The 20,582-nt window shown below is 45.4% G+C and overlaps 2 protein-coding genes across 6 annotated transcripts in view; one reads left to right on the top strand and one right to left on the bottom strand.

The window, feature by feature from the left end:
- KIF21B (kinesin family member 21B) overlaps positions 1-12,017 on the top strand; it is a 106,497-nt gene extending 94,480 nt beyond the window's left edge. For 3 of the 4 annotated variants that reach the window (XM_084852900.1, XM_084852901.1, XM_084852899.1), the window contains 2 exons: positions 2,357-2,556; positions 4,520-12,017. In XM_084852900.1, coding sequence (XP_084709026.1) covers positions 2,357-2,556; positions 4,520-4,574 — 255 coding nt within the window. In that variant the 3' untranslated portion in view covers positions 4,575-12,017. Of the gene's footprint in view, positions 1-2,356; positions 2,557-3,416; positions 4,190-4,519 lie in introns of those variants that run through there. The other variant, XM_084852902.1, reaches the window with a different exon arrangement.
- The window catches only part of INAVA (innate immunity activator), a 46,050-nt gene continuing 32,859 nt past the window's right edge, over positions 7,392-20,582 (bottom strand). For both annotated transcript variants that reach the window (XM_084852904.1, XM_084852903.1), the window contains exons 9-10: positions 14,404-15,127; positions 7,392-11,954 (exon numbers count right to left, since the gene is read on the bottom strand). In XM_084852904.1, coding sequence (XP_084709030.1) covers positions 11,862-11,954; positions 14,404-15,127 — 817 coding nt within the window. In that variant the 3' untranslated portion in view covers positions 7,392-11,861. The remainder of the gene's footprint in view (positions 11,955-14,403; positions 15,128-20,582) is intronic.

Here is a 20,582-nt window from a genome sequence, read left to right as displayed (position 1 = left end):
TCTCCTGCTGCCTTGTTATTAGCAATGCTTCTTAAGGCCCATTCAACCTCACTCTTCAGGATGTCTGGCTCTAGCTCACTGACCACACCGTCAAATCTATCCCCGATATTATTATCCTTCCTATACAGAACTTCCATATATTCTTGCCACCTTTTCTTGATCTCTTCTGCTTCTGTTAGGTCCTTGCCATCTTTGTTTTTGATCATACCCATTTTTGCCTGGAATTTACCTCCGAAGTTTCTAATTTTCTGGAAGAGGTCTCTTGTCCTTCCTATTCTATTATCTTCTTCCACTTCCGCACATTGCTTGTTTAAAAATAATTCCTTATCTCTTCTGGCTAACCTCTGGAATTTTGCATTTAATTGGGCATGTCTCCCGCTATCACTGTTGCCTTTTGCTTTCCTTCTTTCTTGGGCTACTTCCAGTGTCTCACCAGACAGCCATCTTGCCTTCTTGGTTTTCTTTTTCTTTGGGACGTTTTTTGTTGCCACCTCCTGAACAATGTTGCGAACTTCTGTCCATAGTTCTTCCGGGACCCTATCTACTAAATCTAGTCCCTTAAATCTATTCTTTACCTCCACTGCATATTCATTAGGAATATTCATGAGCTCATATCTAACTGATCTGTGGGTCTTCCCTATTCTCTTTAACCTGATTCTAAATCGTGCAATAAGAAGTTCGTGATCTGAACTACAGTCAGCTCCAGGTCTTGTTTTTACTGACTGTATAGATGTCCGCCACCTTTGGCTACAAAGGATGTAGTCAATCTGATTTCAGTGTCGACCATCTGGTGAAGTCCATGTATAAAGTCATCTTTTAGGTTGTTGGAAGACAGTGTTTGTTATGCACAGTGAGTTGTCTTGGCAAAATTCTATCAGCCTATGTCCCACTTCATTTTGTTCTCCCAGACCATGCTTGCCTGTAATTCCAGGTGTCATTTGACTACCCACCTTAGCATTCCAGTCTCCTGTAATGAAAATAACATCTCTTTTTGGCGTATTATCCAGTAGGTGCTGCAGATCCTCATAGAACTGATCTACTCCTTCTTCAGCATCTGTGGTTGGGGCGTATATTTGGGTCACTGTGATGTTAAATGGCTTACCCTGAATTCGAATTGAGATCATTCTGTCATTTTTTTGGATTGTATCCAAGCACTGCTTTAGCCACTTTATTATTAATTATGAAGGCTACTCCATTTCTTCTGTGGTCCTCTTGTCCACAGTAGTAGATCTGGTGGTCATCTGATGTGAAGTGGCACATTCCAGTCCATTTCGGTTCACTGATGCCCAGAATGTCTATTTTTAATCTTGACATCTCCCCAATAACCACAGCCAATTTGCCCTGGCTCATAGATCTTACATCGTTCACCACCAGCACTGTCGGCCGCTAGCCATCCTTTCGGCTTTGAGCTAGTTGCGTCATCACATCTGGGGCTAGTTGAACTTATTCTCTGTTCCTCCCCAGTAGCATTTTGACCATCTTCTGACCTCGGAGTCCCATCTTCCGATGGTATACCAACATATCTCTGGTTGTACTGATCCATTAAGTTTTCACAGCAAGAATACTGGGGTGGGTTGCCGTTACCTTCCCCAGGGATCGTGTTTAGTCTGACCTCTCTGCCATGACCTTCCCGTCTTGGGTGTCCCTTCACGGTTTAGCTCATGGCATCATTGAGATGCTCAAGCTCCAGCACCATGACAAGGTAACTATCTCCTTTGCTGGAGAGGTAACGATCTCCTTTGCTCAAGCTCCAGCACCACGACAAGGTAGTTTACAAGGTAAAATTTTAAAACAATACAAGTTTTATTCAGGCTCCTGAGCACTACCGGCTGGCTGCCCTCTTTTAAAGACTGAATTAATTATTGGGAACAAACCTCTGATGGATGAATTCTCCTGCATTTGCAACCAGGGTGTTTCTAGATGAGGCTTTTCTTGTGCCTTGTTCACAGAACTTTACTAGGAGTTCAGCTTACAGCCTTCCTCTGTTTACCCACCTCTTCCATCCTTTTTCTTACCGTGGAAAACCTGCTAAGGGAAAATGGATGGAATTTCTGCAGAATGTCTTCTGATTAGTGGTGGTGAGAGCCCCCTCTCTAGAAGCACCCCCAGGCTAGTGTGTCAAGCAATATGGCCTAGCTGCTACTGTGCCCTAAACTTCAGTGTACCTACTTACCTACCTATAATGTCAGTGTTAAGAGTTCCAGTTCTTGTTTAGTAGCATCCAGTCCTTTCTGTTGTGCTTGGCTTTTACCCCTTCCCCATCTTCCCCAGAGGCCTTTGTCAGCAGAATGCCTTGGGTGTGACAAGAGGGGAACAGACCCTTGCTAATGTAAGTCACTGTATTCCTGTTTCCCAGCAAATCCCCAACGCACACAAAGACTGGGTTTGTGCTTTGGCCTTTGTGCCCAGCCGGCCCATGCTGCTGAGCGCCTGCCGTGGTGGGACAGTGAAGGTCTGGAATGTCGATAATTTCACGCCCGTTGGGGAGATCAAAGGGCACGACAGTCCCATCAATGCCATCTGCACCAATTCCAAGCACATATTCACAGCTTCCAGGTGAGTGTGTGTGTGTGGGGTGGTCCTCTTTGCCCCAAAGAGAGATCCTGAACTCTTTGCCCACTCGATCCCATCACATCTAGTTTCACTCAGCCTCCCCCAACCTGGTGTCTTCTAGATGTATTAGATTGCAACTGGCTGGGAATTATGGGAGTTGCAGTCCAACATATCCAGACGGCTGAGGAAGGCTGACTGTCACTGTTCAAGAAAACAAGGTCTTGTTAGAGGCGAGCTGGTTGCAAGCCCAAGATCCTGGTTGAGGGAGGAGCCATGATGAGCTGTTGCTGCTGTGGTGACCCTGTTCATTGAGCCCTCCTTAAGATGCAGCATGTTTGCTCAGCACCGTGGGATCTGCCACAGCCACAGACTGTGTGTTGTTGAAGCAGGTTTCTGTGATGGTTCTTTTGTTCATAGCCTCTTTGTATGTCTCCGGTGACATCCTGCTCTGTACAGCCTGTTCATACAATGATCCATTAGGGAGATTTCTGGCATTGCCTCCTCCAAAAGGGTGCCTTGCTATAACCAGGGGCTAGTACTAGAGCACCTCAGTTAATCAGGGCACACGTCCCTGACTAAGGCAGAGTAGTCTGGTTTATTATCCCACTAATCAACCTGAGATCAGAGCTCCAGGGGCATTTGGTCACCTGCCACTGTCATGCAGGGATTCTGGCAGAGCTGGGAGTAGAGCACTAGTGAGCAGCAAAGGCTTGGCAAGAGGCTATGCCCTGGGAGGGCAACCCAGACCAGATCACTCCCTTCCTTCCCTTTATGGAGTCTCTGATCTCTTATTTTCCGACCATGTTTCTTTTTTCCTTTTCTGTCTCCCTCTTTCTCTTTCTCTCTCTTTCTCTGTGCCACAGTGACTGCCGGGTAAAGTTATGGAATTACGTGCCTGGGCTCACCCCCTGCCTTCCGCGGCGTGTCCTTGCCATCAAGGGCCGTGCTACCAGTCTGCCTTGACCCTTCTCCTGTCTTCTCTGCTCTCCTGCTTGCTCTTTCTTGCTGTGTTCTCCCTCCCCACCCCCTTTCTCTTCCCTCCCCCTCTCTCTGCGAGCTGATCTCAGCTGCTTCTTAACGGTACGCAATGCTTACTTGCTTTTCTTTCCCTTTAGGACAGTAAGTGAAGGTGTTTTCCAAGGGAGTCGTCACCCCCTAGTCCACCTCCAAAGTGGGCATTGAAAACTGTTCCTTCCTGATTTGCCAGCTTGGTTGCATTACTAGGGCTGCATGCTTTACTTAAAAGTCCGTCCCCTTGAAATCGATGAAATGTGCTTCCAATACAATCTGGTGTGTGAGATTTAGTGGGGACCCAATGAAGGGGGCGCATCATTCCGTGAGGTGGTGCACAAAGCACCCCCAGTTTGTAGCCTGGCTTTGCACAAAGTGAAGATGACTGTATTCTCTCCATACTGTATCAGTCGGGGAGTCAGTTCTAGAGTAGGCCCAGTGCCTTTGTGCAAGTAGGTGAAAGATGGGAGAGGCTTAGTCCTATTGCTCTGCTGTTACTGCCGTACCATTACAGATGAATGTAAATGACATATTACGTTAAACGTGCTTTTTAAAAAGCATGCTTAGACTGGCCAATTTTATTTTAGATTTGAATTGGGGTCCTGCACTGATTTCCTGTCCAAAATCCCCCCCCCCCACATGCACATACACACTGCTATTTGGCCTTGAAGGTGCTGTTTGCAGTAAACAAGACCTTTGAGGGCAATAGCAGCAGGGGGGGGGATTTGGGTCAGGAAACCAGCACTGGTCTCAGATCAGGAGGATGAACCAAATTCTGGGCTCCTGTGGCTGCTTTTCCTACTAAATAAAAGTGACCTCCTTAAGCGTGCTTTTTAAGTGTGTTTAATGCAACATGTAGCATGGCCCTCTGTCTTGCTTTTCCCCCAGTTTGTACACTGTTTTGCTTTTGACTTTGCAAGCTTCATATTCTCATCTTTGTACCTTCATTCCCCAGTGACTGGACAGTAAAGCTCTGGAGTGCAAGGAAGCTACTGAGCAGCACAACCTAGAAGCTGTGAAAAGACTAGACAGAGTGACCACAGTGAGTGTCACAAGAAGACAGAACTGGTGCCCTTGTTGAGCCTGGCTTACAAGGACTAGGAGGTAGCATTTGATTTCCCACCAGAATCTTACACACTCAGGGCTTCAGAAAGAGATGGCACCCTGGCGTTTTGGTACTGGGTACACTGGCAAGTCTGTTGGTTGGATGGTGCAAGGAAGTCTCCTTTCCTTTCCAGATCCCGTGCTCAAATCTTCTTGTTTGGTAGGATTTTGTGATGATACTGAATTGTAAAACAAAGCTGTGCCTGGCATTGGCGGTCAGTGAAGAAGGCCAAGCGGAGGCGTTTTGAGAGCGTTTCCCCAGTCAGGATCCCTCTGCCACCCAAACAGACTTTTCTTGGGATGTGTGATCAGCTCTGCAAAATAAGTGGTTTTCGGTATTTATGGACCAGGGGTTTATCAAGAGCAGAGAGATTTCACCCTTCACATGAGGGAGCTGCACCCACAGTCTCCTACTCTCACACTCCCAGGAGTGGCCTGTGTCCTGCCTAGGCCTTTAGGGCATAACAGTGAAACTGACTAGAGGAAATCTAAACATGCCAGCTGCTTCCTGGATGCATTTCCTGCATAGCTGATCGTCACGTTTTAGAGGATGTTTCTTGCTCTAGTTAGGTCTTTCATGAGTGTCTATAAAGTACTGACATTCTTTTTTCTTATTTCCATCAGCGATGGGCTGTTTTTAAAAGAAGGAGGGGGTGGGGGGTGGCAAAATGAGCCACCTTAATTTGAGCACATATGTTGGTGTTTCTCAGTTTTCACTCCAAAAGTAGAGTGAAAACCCAAAGGTTTTCATTTCCAGATGCCAGATGGTCATGATGCTGGTTTCCCCACATTAAAGATCACAAACATTCCTGACAACATAAAAAGGGAAAAAATCTCTTTTGTATTAGTAAGACCTATATAAGTGGTGACTGCTAACATGATATGTGATTATCATCTGGCATCAGGATTTTTATGAGTTTGAAGAATTGTTGCTTTCTGTATTCCAGCTTTGGACCAGATATTGTAATGCTGGACCCTTTTTCCATAGTTCTAGATATCCATCTAAAAGAGACTTTAAGCTGCTGGAATATACTTTGGATTCAACCTTATATGGCCGGGAAAAACCTGCATTGTTTCAGCCCATAGAGCTGTTTACTTTATCCTCTTGCAGCCGTGGCAGAGTTTACAGAAATTGAGTCTCTCCCCTCCAGTGGAGAAGTGCCCCTTTGGTCTGGGAACATTAAAGTGCGGGGAGTTTCCCCTCCAGCTTTCAAACAGGGTAAGAAACACTTGAACAGCCAAACACACAGGTGTGGCAGTGCGTTCCTGTATTCTTGAGGTGACAAGACTTTCCCTTGAAGAAAAGGAGTCTGCCCCTCTTAATCTCACTCCCAGTACCTCTTTTTGTTTACACCTGTTTGAAATGCAGCCATTCTGGCCTGTTCATATTTATTCTGTCATTATAATAAGAAAAATAAGCAAGAATTTTGGTTCTCTTGTGCTTTAGTCAACTTGAACTTCCTTTGGATATTTTTCAAGCCACTTGAGTTTACCGATGGACACTGGCCCTCAGCTCTTGGTGTAGGCATCACTTTGTGAAAGAAGCTTTCGCCTGTGTGAAACAGAGCAGAACTATCCAGGCCTCACTGGAGGGTTTACCACACAGTCCTTGACTGCTTCTTTCCCTCAGTTGGATGTTAATATCTTGTATACCTGAACTCCATTGTGCTCTTCTGCCCAAGGACTAAGTTCATCCCTCAATCAGCAGGCTTGGGGAAAGCAGCACACTGGTGGGCAAATGTGGACAAGCAGGCTGAAACCATCTGCCTCTTGAAATGCTTTAGATCATTCCACAGCAATGGCCTTGGTTGATAGGAGTTTTCTGCTCCAATAAACTGGGCTGGGTGTGAACTTTGTCCATTTACACCAGCTTTCCCCAACCTGATGCTCTCCAGATGTGCTGGACTGTAATTCCCATAATTCTCAGCCAGCATGGCCATTGACCATGCTGGCCAGAATTATGGGAATTGCAGTCCAATACATCTGGATGGCACCAGGTTAGGGAAGGCCGATTTACGTGCATTGTGAAAATCCCACTTCCATGCAGCACAGCTGCAGATTCTTCCATCTGAGTAGGAAGCTGTACTGTAATTCTCTATGGGTGTTCAAAAGGTTTTGTGTATTGTCTTGTGCATTATTGGGGGGGAGGGCAGAAAGGAGGTGTGTGTGTGTGTGTGTGTGTGTGTGAGAGAGAGAGAGAGAGAGAGAGAGAGAGAGATCTGAAGACGGTGAAGGCTTGTTTTGAGTTAACCTACCTCATGGTCCAAGGTGTTTGATGTTGTTTTTGTTTAGTTTTTTATGTTAATGACACTTGAATTGGTCTGGCGGATGCACATTATCACTGACCCTAATTTCTGAGCTTGAGGATCCCAACAGCAATGGTTGAAAGCAGCTGGGCTCTGTGCTTTGCCTTCACAGTTTGTTGGTTGGTTGGTTGGTTGATTACGTTCAAGTCCAAGGCTTGTTCTGTGTCCACCAGCTGCGCCATTTTAATAAGCTCTTCTTAAGTGTTACGGCTGGTATTTATTGAATCATGGTGTCTTTTGCTGTCTTCTCCTGACTCAGTATTCTGGACTGAGATGGGAGACGGCTGAGTCTTGGAAGAGGTACTATCTTCCATTGGTAATGAAATCGGCACAATCCCCACCCCCTCACTTGGCTATCCTTGTCTGGTTATTCAAGGAAGCTTGTAGTCACCTGTGAATTTTTTTTTGCCACAAAAATCTAGGAATAGATTGTGAATTAGCTGCACACAGTTCACCCAGACCTTCCCACATTCATTCTGGTAGGAAGTTTGTGTAGAACAAAGAATATGAAATGTCCTGTAAATTATACTTGAGATATACCTGAATCATTCTGCCAGAGGGCACTCTTCTTATCTGTTAAATTATTGACCACATTTGCCATATAGTCCCATGTGCCTCAGTGCCATTTCTAGCACTTAGGTATGGGATTATGTTTTCTCATATTGAAGAAACCCCGCCCCCCCTTTTTTTCTTTTTTTAATACTCCTGATCCCATGGATGTGGCAAAAAGTGTACATCTCTAGAACAAGAGTACAGTGCAAACTGGGGGAGCCCTTTTATTGGAATTGTTAAGTACAGTTTGCCCTCCTGGGGGACTGTAGTTGAAGCACATGGTGGAGAGGATTAACAATAACAAAAGCTGAAAATCTCATCAGTTTTGAGTGGCCCCTTGGAGTGAACATGCACATCCATCAATGGGACATTGTAATATGTTTCAGAAGTGGGTTTCAATAACAGACTTAGTTCATCTGACAACAGTGGGAAATTTTCAGCCATGCTGTCATGGTGTCCCTAAAAGCATAACATTTCAGTTGAGAGGGAGGCCTCCTGGTAGTAAGTGAATGTACACTCTCCCTCCATTCCAAGAACAGAATTGCAGTGAAAGTCCTCATGCACATAACTAACCTAAGGCTTGGTCCACCACTTGGTCTATACATATACAACTCATTGTTTCAAATAGCAGGTGCCTTTTCTTGTCCTGAAAGGTTTCTTTTACAAAAGGCTGGTGCCGTTTGGGGCTTCTGTGGGGGCTGTATCATCTGGCAAAATGGTCGCGTGTGCACGTGAGTGTGTGTGTGTCTAAGGATAAGGTGTGTAATATTTTTTACCTCTGTGTAAATAGTGTAAGTTATTTAAGGTTCCTGATGTACATGGTTTTCCAATGAACGTGTTTGTTCCTCCTCTTAATAAATAAACTTATTAAAATGAAATCTGAAAATGGTTCTTTTTTAAAAATACAGTACAATAAAATGGCTGTTGGTGATATGGTAAGTGCAAAAGGCTCTTTGAATAAAAGGAAGATTGAGTTAATAGGGAATTGGAGATTTGTTGTGGGTTTGAGCATGTGACTTCAATTTAGGAGTTAAAAAAAACCCCAGAAGCAAAGAGGTGAAGACAATCTAGATGTAGTCTGAGAACAGTATCTTCCTCATAAGCTAACATTTCCTTTTCTGTACTTAAATTAGAGCATGTTTTGGGGCGGAGAAAAAACACTGACTGTGATTGTTTCCAAAGTAAACAGTACAGAAAGTAAAGCAGAGGCAATTCCCAAGTGACAGCTTGCAACGATTAGAACACGAGAACTCAAATAATGCATTATCTTCACGATAAAATGCTCAAATATATTTAACACTGTTTAGAGCTGAGTCCGGGCCAGCTGTGATACACAGACACAGGATCTCCAGAGGCATACCTTGTACAAATAGGTTAATATCCAAAACAGCATGTGCTGCAAATACTACGCATTCTCCATTGTGGTGCCATAATTAGTGGTTTAACCTCCCTAGTTTACCACAGTAATAAAGGCTGCTTCCAGATGAGGCTTTTACTGTGCAATCACCATGCCTCATTTGCAAAATTTTAGGGGGGTTCAGATGAAAAACCGTCTTCAATGTGTAGCCCTCATGTGATTTTCCACTGCTGCTTCCGTCTTTTTTCTTAGCAGAAAAAAAAATCCATTAAGGGCGCAATCCTATGGGGATAGGTGGCCGCCTCCGAACTCGGAGGTAACTGCCTATCCAATGCAGGGCAGGAGAAGCACAGAAGGGATCGTTGCCTCTGCGCTTCTCCTGCCCTACATTTGCAGCTAGACAGCCGATTTTGGCTGTCTAGCCGTGGGAAGGCAGATCAGGGGAGGAGGCTGCCAGACGACACATAGGATGTATCATACCAGCATTTCCGCCTTCCCCGCTCTGGAACGCCATGTTTTGGCTGCTCCGCATTCTTTTTTTGAGCGCGGCATATGAGGCCCTTCCACGTTGCCTGTGAGGCAGCGTGAAAGGGGGGAAGGTTGGTTCCCGGAAAACCACATATCCTATGGCTGTCTAGCCGCTGACTAGCGGCCATAGGATTGCTCCCTAAGGAAGAAAAAAATGGAATAGCTGCTCAATGCCTTTTGACTGATTGCGCTAGGAGTTCTCTTGTCTGGAAGCACCCCAATACAAGGATTATAAACAGCCTGGTATTTCTAAATTGCCTTGTATTAAGCAATAGGGGGTAAAGCAGAGGTGTGCAAGCAATAGCGTCTATTCTGGGATTGTGTAAATTCAGTAGCTTGAGAATCTGCTTTTAAAAAACCCACATTTCTAGTGGTTAAGACTGTGGAAGTAGGCTAATCCATGTGTGGACAATACCTGCTGAAGTTTGAGAAGTCAAAGGAAGGGCAGAGCAAAGTTTTCCAGTGGTTAGGAAATGGAGCTTCAGTTTCCTGTATACCTCTTTGTTCTTTCACATGGCTACCAAAAACAGATTATACAAATTTGCTTAATTTGCATCATTTTAATATGAACAAGCTGCAGAACTCAATTTTCTAAAAATGGACTTGCCTCTTGTGCATTGTTTTTGGTTTTAGAGCACAGAATATACTCTGACCTGCCAAGAGGCTGCACTTACAGATCTCAGTGGTAAAGGTTTTAGGCTGGGGCTAACCACAAAGTCATACTGCCACTTGTAATGTCCTGAAGTTGTCCTGGGGGACTCCTCTGTGGATATCCCAACCACAGATCACCACATTCTGGAAAGTTTTCTGGAAAACACATTCTGGAAAAGCTTTGAAAAGTGGGTTGAGGGGAAGAATGGAGCAACCAAGTTGAAATCTTGTCACACCGGAGCTGCTTTTCTGGCAGGGTGTGTGTGTGGTGTCACCATGCCAAAAAGCATCTGAAAACCCTTCTGGTAATTTTGTTCCATTTAAAATATTATATGACCAAAGAGGAGTTTCCTGTGCCTTTTAACAGCTGGATGAGAAGATCAAATTCAGCCAATCAGTGGTGAAACTTCTTTGCTCAATGCAGATGCGATGAAGATTTAACCAACTGGCTTTTTCTGCCAGTCATGCAGCTGATAAAGGCATGGGAACACTGTCGGGGGAAAAGCTGGCAACCTAACAAAGTACCATATCTCAGGAGTACAATGAGGAGGCCAGAAAATGTCCCTGACTGGCTGCAACAGCACTTAAGTTTAAATTGCTTCAGCTGAGAGAAGGAGTTTGCAGGAAATGTCAGAGCTCTGTGGTACATCAGGTATTAGGATGGTCAGAAAATCACAGGTGTAGTCTTGGACCATGGGCCAAGGTTTGCTGAGCCCATGGTTGAAGTAACTATTATGTTGAACTAGCCAGAACAGGGCCTTGGTATGTTGTATAATGGCCTGGATGCTTCCCTGTGTGAGGAGCATACCCATCCTCCTCCTCACATTGGTTACTGCATCTGTAACTGTTTTTCTTGTAGCTGACAAAATTGCTCTTCTGTCTTGCAATAGAATAAGCTGCTAGTCTGGCCAGCAAGGGAGGCAATTACTAGATATACACCAACCTTGTGACATATGACTTGTATATAGAGAAATCCCTCCGCTTCTGTGAAGTGACGTTGGATACAAAGAAAAATAGAGCAACATGTTATATTTCACCCATGAAAATGGACCATTGTAAGTATAATTTCCATTAAAACTGAAAATAAGGAATCTGCGATTCACATACAGAACCAAAGAGATGGCAAAAGTTGTGAATTACAGCAGCCTGTGGAAAGGCAGAACAGTAAGATAGGGAATGTAAATTGAACTACATTTGAGGAAGGCCTGCCTGACCTGTTGGCTGTTTGCTGCATCATACAACTTTATGTAAGGATAAGGATAAGAGCAAGGAATCCAAATCCAGCAGTTAGGGGAGGACTTACAGATCCATACACATTCTGCTTCCACAAGGGAGAGAAAATTCAAGTGGCTGGACTTGTCTCTTTTCTTAAAAGACACGAAAAGTTCTCTAGATTAAAGTTGCTTACATAGCCTACAGGCACTCCATGATGATTCCAGCAGAAGCAGACAGACATGAATAAATAGGCAGACTGACAAACACTAACTAGTTAGTTGTGGTGTGTTATTGGGTGTCCTGTGTATTCCACATAGCACAAGAAACTTGACTCTCTTGCAGCGTGTTCATTACATCGGTACATCAGTTCATCATAGGAACAAAGGGAAAGGCTGAGCTACAGTCTCATGTAGCTTGCAGAGCTAGATGCTAAATGTTCTCTTCCAAGCAGCAGGAGCAGCAAACAGAGAACAAGCCAAGCCTTGGCACCAGGCCTCCTTTTTTCATCCCATCCCATGCCAGACAGCTAGCCTGCTGCCAATGTGAGGCAGCAAATTCTGCGAGGTGGATAGATTCGGTGAGTGCTAGACCTGAGTAATGATTTCTCCATTTTCTGGTACATAGACCTGCACAGGGACTCCTTCAGGAGAGCGTTTCAGGATGTGTATTCGAGGTACCTGCAGGATTCAAAAGAAAGCCGTTAGTGGAATGGCTGCACCAGCACAGCTTCCCAGAAGCACCTCCACTACCGTTAGAGTTTCTTCCATTAAGGAAGTATACATAAAAGGCACGTGCTATGGCTAATGGCTGCTTCCTACCTTTGTTGCTTCAGGAAAATGTGGCTTGTTGCATTTTTCTCTGCCTACAAAATCAATTCCCCTCCTGTCACTAAGCAACAGGATAGCAAAGTTTCCAATACCATCTGTGCTGTTCCTACCATTAAATACTGCTCAATTGACTACAGCCTCCTAAAGGAATTCCCTATAAAAAGCAGAGTCCCTGGAGGCAAGCAGACATTTAGATCTTGCCACAACCACATGGAGGGGCCATAACTCAGCACATGTAGAAGGGCAGAGCTAGTCGCCTCCAGTTAAAAGATCTCGCATCCTAGCGAGGTAAGGAAAGGCCTTTGCCAGAGATCTTGGAGAGAGACTGTCAGAGTAGAAGCTAGTAGACTACATGGGCCAGTGGGTTAAGTCCGCATGGCAGCTTCTTATTACTAGATTGGCACTCACAGATGTATAACAACAACAGCAACAACCCTGAAGAGCTATTGGCTGGTATCTGAGATACTTCACAATGAGCTGAAGCCTCTAGAGTTTCTACCCGCTATTTATGTGCACACCCAAAGGCCTAGCACCTCTGAAGTTAGAATTTCAGCCCGTACAAGTTCCAGAATGGTAACTGTGTTAGTCTGTTGCAGCAAAAGCAGCCAAGAGTCTTGCAGCACCTTAAAGTCTCAGCAATGGCATAAACCTGTATAGACTAGAGTCCACTTCATCTAATGCTCATACAAGATTATCCTTATAGCTCCTCTGTGGTTAGGAAAGGACGTTCCCTTTTCTCTCTTTTATAAATGGGGAGCAGAGACCATGTACTTTGCTCTGGCTTCTTTGGACATTTTGTAATCTTGTACCTGGAACTCTGAGTTCCAAGGTCCACCTTGCCGAGCCACCTAACAATACACATGTACCTCAGCAATGGATTTTTAGCAGCTGGACTTTGTTCATGGCATCACCAAGGATTTATCTGATGTACCATTGTTGGGTGGCTTCTGTATTCAATTGAAAGTGAATTAGGCAGAGAAACAGATGCAGTGAGCAGTTGAAGGGACTGCCTCTTTCGCTCATGCAGATACTTTCTAGAGCAATAGAGAGTTGCCCATTCAAAATTTCACAGTTCTGCTTCTAGATGGTTGCAAGTGAGCAATGATGGGAGGGATCTCAAGACAAGCTCTTATAGAATCATAGAATAGTAGGGTTGGAAGGGGCCTACAACGCCATTGAGTCCAACCCTTCTTGCTTGCATGCTGTGGGCCTCTGCCTTGTGCTGCAGGCAAGGGAGATGCCCAAGAAATAAAGTGAGCTGGGCTCCACTGTGCAACAGTTTCACACATCTAGGGGACATAATCCTCAAAGCCAAAAACAGGATGCAGAACTCCTCTCACCGACTGTATTTCCCAAGGAACTTGGGTAGTTTAAACACTGTACAAAGTTCCCAGAATGCAATGGCCTTGTAACCAACCCTCAGAACAAAAGAGGAGCACCAGCAACAGCATAAACATCTCCCATATATAATAGAACCAAGGACTTAACAAGCTGAAGGACTGTTGGACTTCACTGGCATGAACAGGAAGGGGTTCAGGAGAAGGAAAGTGGACAATATTTAATATCTATTGAGGACATAGATAAGTTTCCTCTTTACCACAGGCATCAGGAAACTCACATAGACTGATCCACAAGTCTCCTATTCATGCGTAATTTGGAATACCCCAAACAGTTTTCAATGTAAAGATGCTTCTGGAACTTGGAAGGGAGGATTTTAAGCAGCCATGGCTGATGGGAAAACACATCCAGATACTATAAGCCAGGAGTGCAGAACCCCTTTCAGCCTGAGGGCTGCATTCCAGTTTGGAGAGGCCCTCAGGGGCTGTATTCCAGGGGTGGGTGGGGCCACAGGCAAAAGGGGCGGGGACAAAATAAAAAAAACACCAGCATACTTTAGCTGAGAGCTCTTCCTGCCAGTAACTAAGTCTTAGAAGAGGCATTTCAGTCTTTTAGAATGGGGAAGTGCACAAGACCAACTGAGCAGGGGCTGGGGGAACGCGGGTGGGCCCAGGGAAGGGGGCGTGGCCATCCGGGAACCCTCGAGGGCTGGATTTGGGTCCTGGACCTGAGGTTCTGCACCCCTGCTATAAGTCCATAAGGTCTTTTAAGAGGTTCACATACTCATGTGTTTCTGGTGAAAGGCTCATCCAGGCAAAGGTAAATATATCTGGCATTCGCACGTTAGCCTGTTCTCTTGGCTGGGCGAGGCTGGCTTTGTATAGGAGCTCTGGGGCAATGCAGGGACAGTGATGATGACGCTGGCTCCCCCCTCCCAAAGGCTGCTGTCCTGAATCCTTACCTGGATTTGCTGCCCCATGGAACAGGCCGAGTGCAGCTCTCTGCCTGGCCCGCTGCGCATGCGGAAAGCCCCCTGCCTGTCCAGTGAATGTGGCCGTGCATTGCGCAGTCGGGTCCGTTCATGCCACGATTTGAGTTCTTCTGTCACCACTGACTTGGAGAGGGCTCGGGGGCCCATCGGGGGACAGTCCTTCAGGGAGGGCGTACGCACCACCCTGCTGTGGGAAACAACTGGCCTATGGAATCTAACCGGCACTGCCTCTTCCTTGTAGGCAAAGTGGGCAGAGCTGCCAGATAGAAAAGGTGGCCGACTGTGGCAGAGCTCCCTCCCCATAGGCAGGTGGCTGTCAGGCACATACTCCGTGGTGCAGAAGAAGGCTGGAGGCGACAGCAGCTTCTGAGGACTCTGGCAGTGGTATTCTGCTTCATGTCCCTTGCAGACCTGGCTCTGGAACAGCTGCAAGGTCTCCTCCATGGGCGTTGAGGGCACTGGCTTCAGGAAGGAGATGTCAGGGCTGCTGCTGCCAGCAGATGTAGTATAGGAGATGCTGGAGACATCTGAGTTGCTGTCTTCTGAAGCAGAGTGAAAGGTGGGTTTGATGACTGGGTTGGACTTGGGTGCAGAGAAGCAGTACTCAGGGACTGTGACAGTGTAGTAGGTGGGGCGTCGCCTTGGCAATGCGCTTCTTCCACGGGACTCCAAACCTTCCCGGGATGAACACACCCTGGGGGCCAGAAGAATCTAGTTAAGACTCCAAAATGCCAGGAGCTCTCATTCTCTCATGCAAGACAGTAGAAACGTGACACCATCTTCCCCAAATCCTATTTAGCTTAAGACAGGAGTGGGCAGAAGGTAGCTCTCCAGATGCTTTGGACTTCAGCTCCCAATAGCCCCTGCTAGCATGGCCAGTTCTAGGAGCTGAAGTCCAAAACATCTTGAGATCAGTTTTCTGCCCACCCCTGGCTTAAGAGAACCAGCTAAGAGGATTGGAGCATGGATTTCAGACCTTCCAGTGAATGTAATGCTGCCCACTCCTCTTGCTACTTTGGTACGACCAGTACTTCCATTTGGTGCCCAATTTGCCAGAGTTGCATTTAAAAGAAATGTTGGGGTTCTGCTTTAGTTTGAAACAAAAGCTTTTTCTTCTGGACACATATCACACAGGGCTCCTTCCCATGGGGCTTTTATCCTGCTATGGAGATTGCTTACTCACAGAAGTTTGCGGGTCCTGTACATGATGCAGCTCTCCTCCAGGGAACCTCCCACTCTTTGTGAGCTCTATTGCATTGTTTTCTATGACTACAAAAGTCCAGTATTTTCCTTCCTCCCACCATGGAGTCCATATAAATGAGGGTATACTGTTTAACCCCTTCATGGATCACTGCGTTGTTGTGGCGAAGGGGCTTGCGTAACTCAGTGAAGCCATAAGCTATGCCGTGCAGGGCCACCCAAGACGGACAGGTCATGGCAGAGAGTTCTGACAAAATGTGGTCCACTGGAGAAGGAAATGGCAACCCACTCCAGTATTCTTGCCAAGAAAACCCCATGGAACGTATCACAAGGCTAAAAGAGATGACGCCGGAAGATGAGCCCCTCAGGTCGGAAGGTGTCCAATATGCTACTGGGGAAGAGCAGAGGGTATTTCCAAGTAGCGCCAGAAAGAGTGAAGCGGCTGGGCCAAACCCAAAAGGACACTCAGCTGTGGATGTGTCTGATGGTGAAAAGAAAATCCGATGCTGTAAAGAACAATATTGTTTAGGAACCTGGAATGTCAGATCAATGAATCAAGGTAAGCTGGAGGTGGTCAAACATGAGATGGCAAGATTGAACATCGACATCTTGGGAATCAGCGAACTAAAATGGACAGGCATGGGCGAATTTAATTCAGGTGACCATCATATCTACTATTGTGGGCAAGAATCCCTTAGAAGAAATGGAGTAGCACTCATAGTCAACAAAAGGGTGGGAAAAGCAGTACTGGGGTACAATCTTAAAAATGATAGAATGATCTCAGTACGAATCCAAGGCAAACCATTCAACATCACAGTAATTCAAGTCTATGCCCCAACCACTGAGGCTGAAGAAGCTGAGGTTGATCGGTTCTATGAAGACCTACAACACCTTCTAGAACGAACACCAAAAAAAGATGTCCTCTTCATCATAGGGGATTGGAATGCTAAAGTAGGAAGTCAAGAAATCACTGGGATAACAGGCAGGCATGGCCTTGGTGTACAAAATGAAGCAGGACAAAAGCTAATCGAGTTTTGCCAAGAGAACACGCTGATCATAGCAAACACTCTTTTCCAACAGCACAAGAGATGACTCTACACATGGACGTCACCAGATGGTCAATATCGAAATCAGATTGATTATGTCCTTTGCAGCCAAAGATGGAGAAGCTCCATACAGTCAGTAAAAACAAGACCTGGAGCTGACTGTGGCTCAGATCATGAGCTGCTTCTTGCAAAATTTCGGCTGAAATTGAAGAACGTAGGGAAAACCACTAAACCATTCAGGTATGACCTAAATCATATCCCTTATGAATATACAGTGGAGGTGAGGAATAGATTTCAGGGATTAGACCTGATAGACAGAGTGCCTGAGGAACTATGGACGGAGGTCCGTAACATTGTTCAGGAGGCAGCAACGAAATTCATCCCAAAGAAAAAGAAATGCAAGAAAGCCAAGTGGCTGTCTGATGCGGCTTTACAAGTAGCTGAGGAAAGAAGGGAAGCAAAAAGCAAGGGAGAAAGGGGAAGATATATCCAACTGAATGCAGAGTTCCAGAGAATAGCAAGGAGAGACAAGAAGGCCTTCTTAAATGAACAATGCAAAGAAATCGAGGAAAACAACAGAATGGGAAAGAAATTCAAGAAAATCGGAGATCTCAAGGGAACGTTTTGTGCAAAGACGGGCATAATAAAGAACAAAGAAGGCAGGGACCTAACAGAAGCAGATGAGATTAAGAAGAGGTGGAAAGAATACACAGAAGAACTATACAGGAAAGATCTGAATGTCCTTGATAGCCATGATAGTGCGGTCACTGAACTTGAGCCGGACATCCTAGAGAGTGAAGTCAAGTGGGCCTTAGGAAGCATTAGTAACAACAAAGCTAGCAGAGATGACAGTATTCCAGCTGAGCTATTTAAAATCCTAAAAGATGATGCTGTTAAAGTGCTGCATTCAATATGCCAACAAATTTGGAACACTCAACAGTGGCCGCAAGACTGGAAAAGGTCAGTTTACATTCCAATTCCAAAGAAGGGCAATGCCAAAGAGTGTTCAAACTACTGCACAATTGCGCTCATTTCACATGCCAGCAAGGTGATGCTCAAAATCCTACAAGCTAGGCTTCAGCAGTATGTGAACCGAGAACTACCAGAAGTACAAGCTGGGTTTCAAAGAGGCAGAAGAACTAGAGATCAAATTGCCAAGATTCGCTGCATCATGGAGAAAGCAAGAGAATTCCAGAAAAATGTCTATTTCTGCTTCATTGACTACGCTAATGCCTTTGATTGCATGGATCACAACAAACTGTGGCAAATTCTGAAAGTGATGGGAGTACCAGACCACCTTACCTGTCTCCTGAGAAACCTGTACGAGGGTCAAAAAGCAACAGTAAGAACCAGACATGGAACAACCGAGTGGTTCAAAATTGGGAAAGGAGTACGACAAGGCTGCATATGTCTTGCACAAGACTCTGCATAAGTCTTGCATAAGTCTTTATAAGACTAAATAAGTCTTATTTAACTTATATGCAGAGTACATCATGAGAAATGCCGGGTTGGATGAATCAGAGATCGGAGTTAAGATTGCTGGGAGAATTATCAACAACCTCCGATATGCAGACGATACCACCCTAATGGCAGAAAGCGAAGAGGATCTAAAGAGCCTCTTGTTGAGGGTGAAAGAGGAGAGTGCAAAAGCTGGTTTGAAACTCAACATTAAAAAAACTAAGATCATGGTATCTGGCCCTATCACTTCCTGGCATATAGAAGGGGAAGAAATGGAAGCAGTGACAGATTTTACTTTCTTGGGTTCCAAGATCACCGCAGATGGTGACTGTAGCCATGAAATTAAAAGACGCTTGCTCCTTGGGAGGAAAGCTATGGCAAACCTAGACAGCATAGTAAGAAGCAGAGACATCACCTTGCCGACAAAGGTTCGTATAATCAAAGCTATGGTTTTCCCAGTAGTAATGTATGGCTGTGAGAGCTGGACTATAAGGAAGGCTGAGCGCCGAAGAATTGATGCTTTCGAACTGTGGTGCTGGAGAAGACTCTTACGAGTCCCCTGGACTGCAAGGAGGTCAAATCAGTCAATCCTAAAGGAAATCAACCCTGACTGCTCATTGGAAGGACAGATACTGAAGCTGAAGCTGAAATATTTTGGCCACCTAATGCGAAGAGAAAACTCTCTGGAAAAGACCCTGATGCTGGGAAAGACTGAAGGCAAAAGGAGAAGGGGACGGCAGAGGATGAGATGGCTAGATAGCATCACCGATGCAATGAATATGAACTTGAGCACGCTCCGGGAGAGAGCGCAGGACAGGAAGGCCTGGCGTGCTATGGTCCATGGGGTCACGAAGAGTCGGACACGACGACTGAACAACAACATACTGTTTAAAGTCGCTTTTATTGCAAATAAAACAACCACCTAGTGCCACCTAGTGGCTTTGTAATGAAACACATAGAAGTTTAGGGTTTTTTTAAAAAAAACCACATGGAAGGACCCAATCTAATCCCACGTTTAAAAAAACCACATGGAAGGACCCTCTAATCCCACGAAGATTCCAGAAGCAGAAGCCCCAGTAAATTGCAGGATTTTTAGCCTTGTGTGACGAAGCCCACAGCCTCCATTTGGAGTCAATAGGCCAACACCTGCTCAAGCAAAATCTAGCAGGCTGTGTGAATAGAAGCACAACAATCAACTTACCCAGTTAATGGATATATAACTGGCATTTGCATATACAAGGCTGGGTAAAAATAAATACCTAATCGTGCAAAAGTTTCATGTGTAGGGTTAGAAGTAGATTAAAATAGTGCAGCCTTCCCCAATCTGTCACCCTCCAGATGTGTTGGACTACAACTCCCATAATCCCCCAGCCAGCAGTGCTGGGAGTTTTGGTCCACCATATCTGGAGGGTACCAAGTTGGGGAAGGCTGAAATAGTGTCACTGACAAGTTGTAAGTGAATTGAGGAAAAAGTCAATGATTTCCCCTGTTAAGCAGTGATCCAGAGGTTTTTTTAATTGGGAGCACCAATAAGGAGGAGTTCATATTCCCCCTGGAATCCTGGCACTCATCCTATTCTAGTCTGTCCTTAGCCACTAAAACTGGCTTGTGCAACTTGTGACCAACCAGGCCAAACAGAGGCCAGCAGCTGTGAACAGTGGCCCACCACAGGCTTGACAGACCATGACTGCTGCGTACCTGAGGATACTGAAATAGAGGCCAGAGTATGTCTTCAAGCAGCAGGCAGCAGGTGGCTGTATCCAGGCTGGTGGGTTGCATGTCGTGTCTCCAAAGGAGGGCAGTCTTCCTGCTGTGTTCTCATTTTCTTTTATTTTTCTCCCACCATCTCCACACTCCCTCAATATACAAATCATACCCTAATCTCCTCTACACTATGGCCTGGTCCACATGTAATGACGAGCCAGAGTATGGGTTGTTGAATCGTGGGTTGTTTTTACATCCGAACCCTATGTTTTAACTATGGGTTGTTTAGCACGAACAATCAAGGAAGCGAATACCATGGGTGGTTGCTGGGTTGTGAATTCTGGGTTGTTCATGGTTAACAACCTATATTTAAACCATAGTGTAGGGTCTGCATGTAATGACAACCCACAAGTCAACAACAACTCATACTCAACCTGTACTCTGGGTTGTTGTAACATGGGAACCAGGTCTCTAGCTCTACCCTCCTCTAGTGGGCTGTCCATATTTTTCATACAGCTGGGTCTATGAGCTTAAGAAGACACATTTTGTGCTCAGGGTTTTGTCCTTCTTGCCTTTCAATCATATTTCCGGGCTGTGTGTATTCTGCAGTTCCCTCCCACCTCAGTCAGTTCTGCACTAGTAACCCAAATTCTTCAAAAAGAAAAAAATGAATGCGACTTGTGTGTGTGTGTGTGTATGTATACAAACACACACACACACACACACGCTTATTCTGTATCA

This window comes from Heloderma suspectum, chromosome 4, assembly GCF_057233095.1.
Source record: "Heloderma suspectum isolate Gila_16-S chromosome 4, 16-S_ref, whole genome shotgun sequence".
In the NCBI taxonomy this organism is placed as follows: Eukaryota; Metazoa; Chordata; class Lepidosauria; order Squamata; family Helodermatidae; genus Heloderma; species Heloderma suspectum.
The sequence above is the reverse complement of the archived record's forward strand: the minus strand, read 5'-3'. Positions and strand labels throughout refer to the sequence as shown.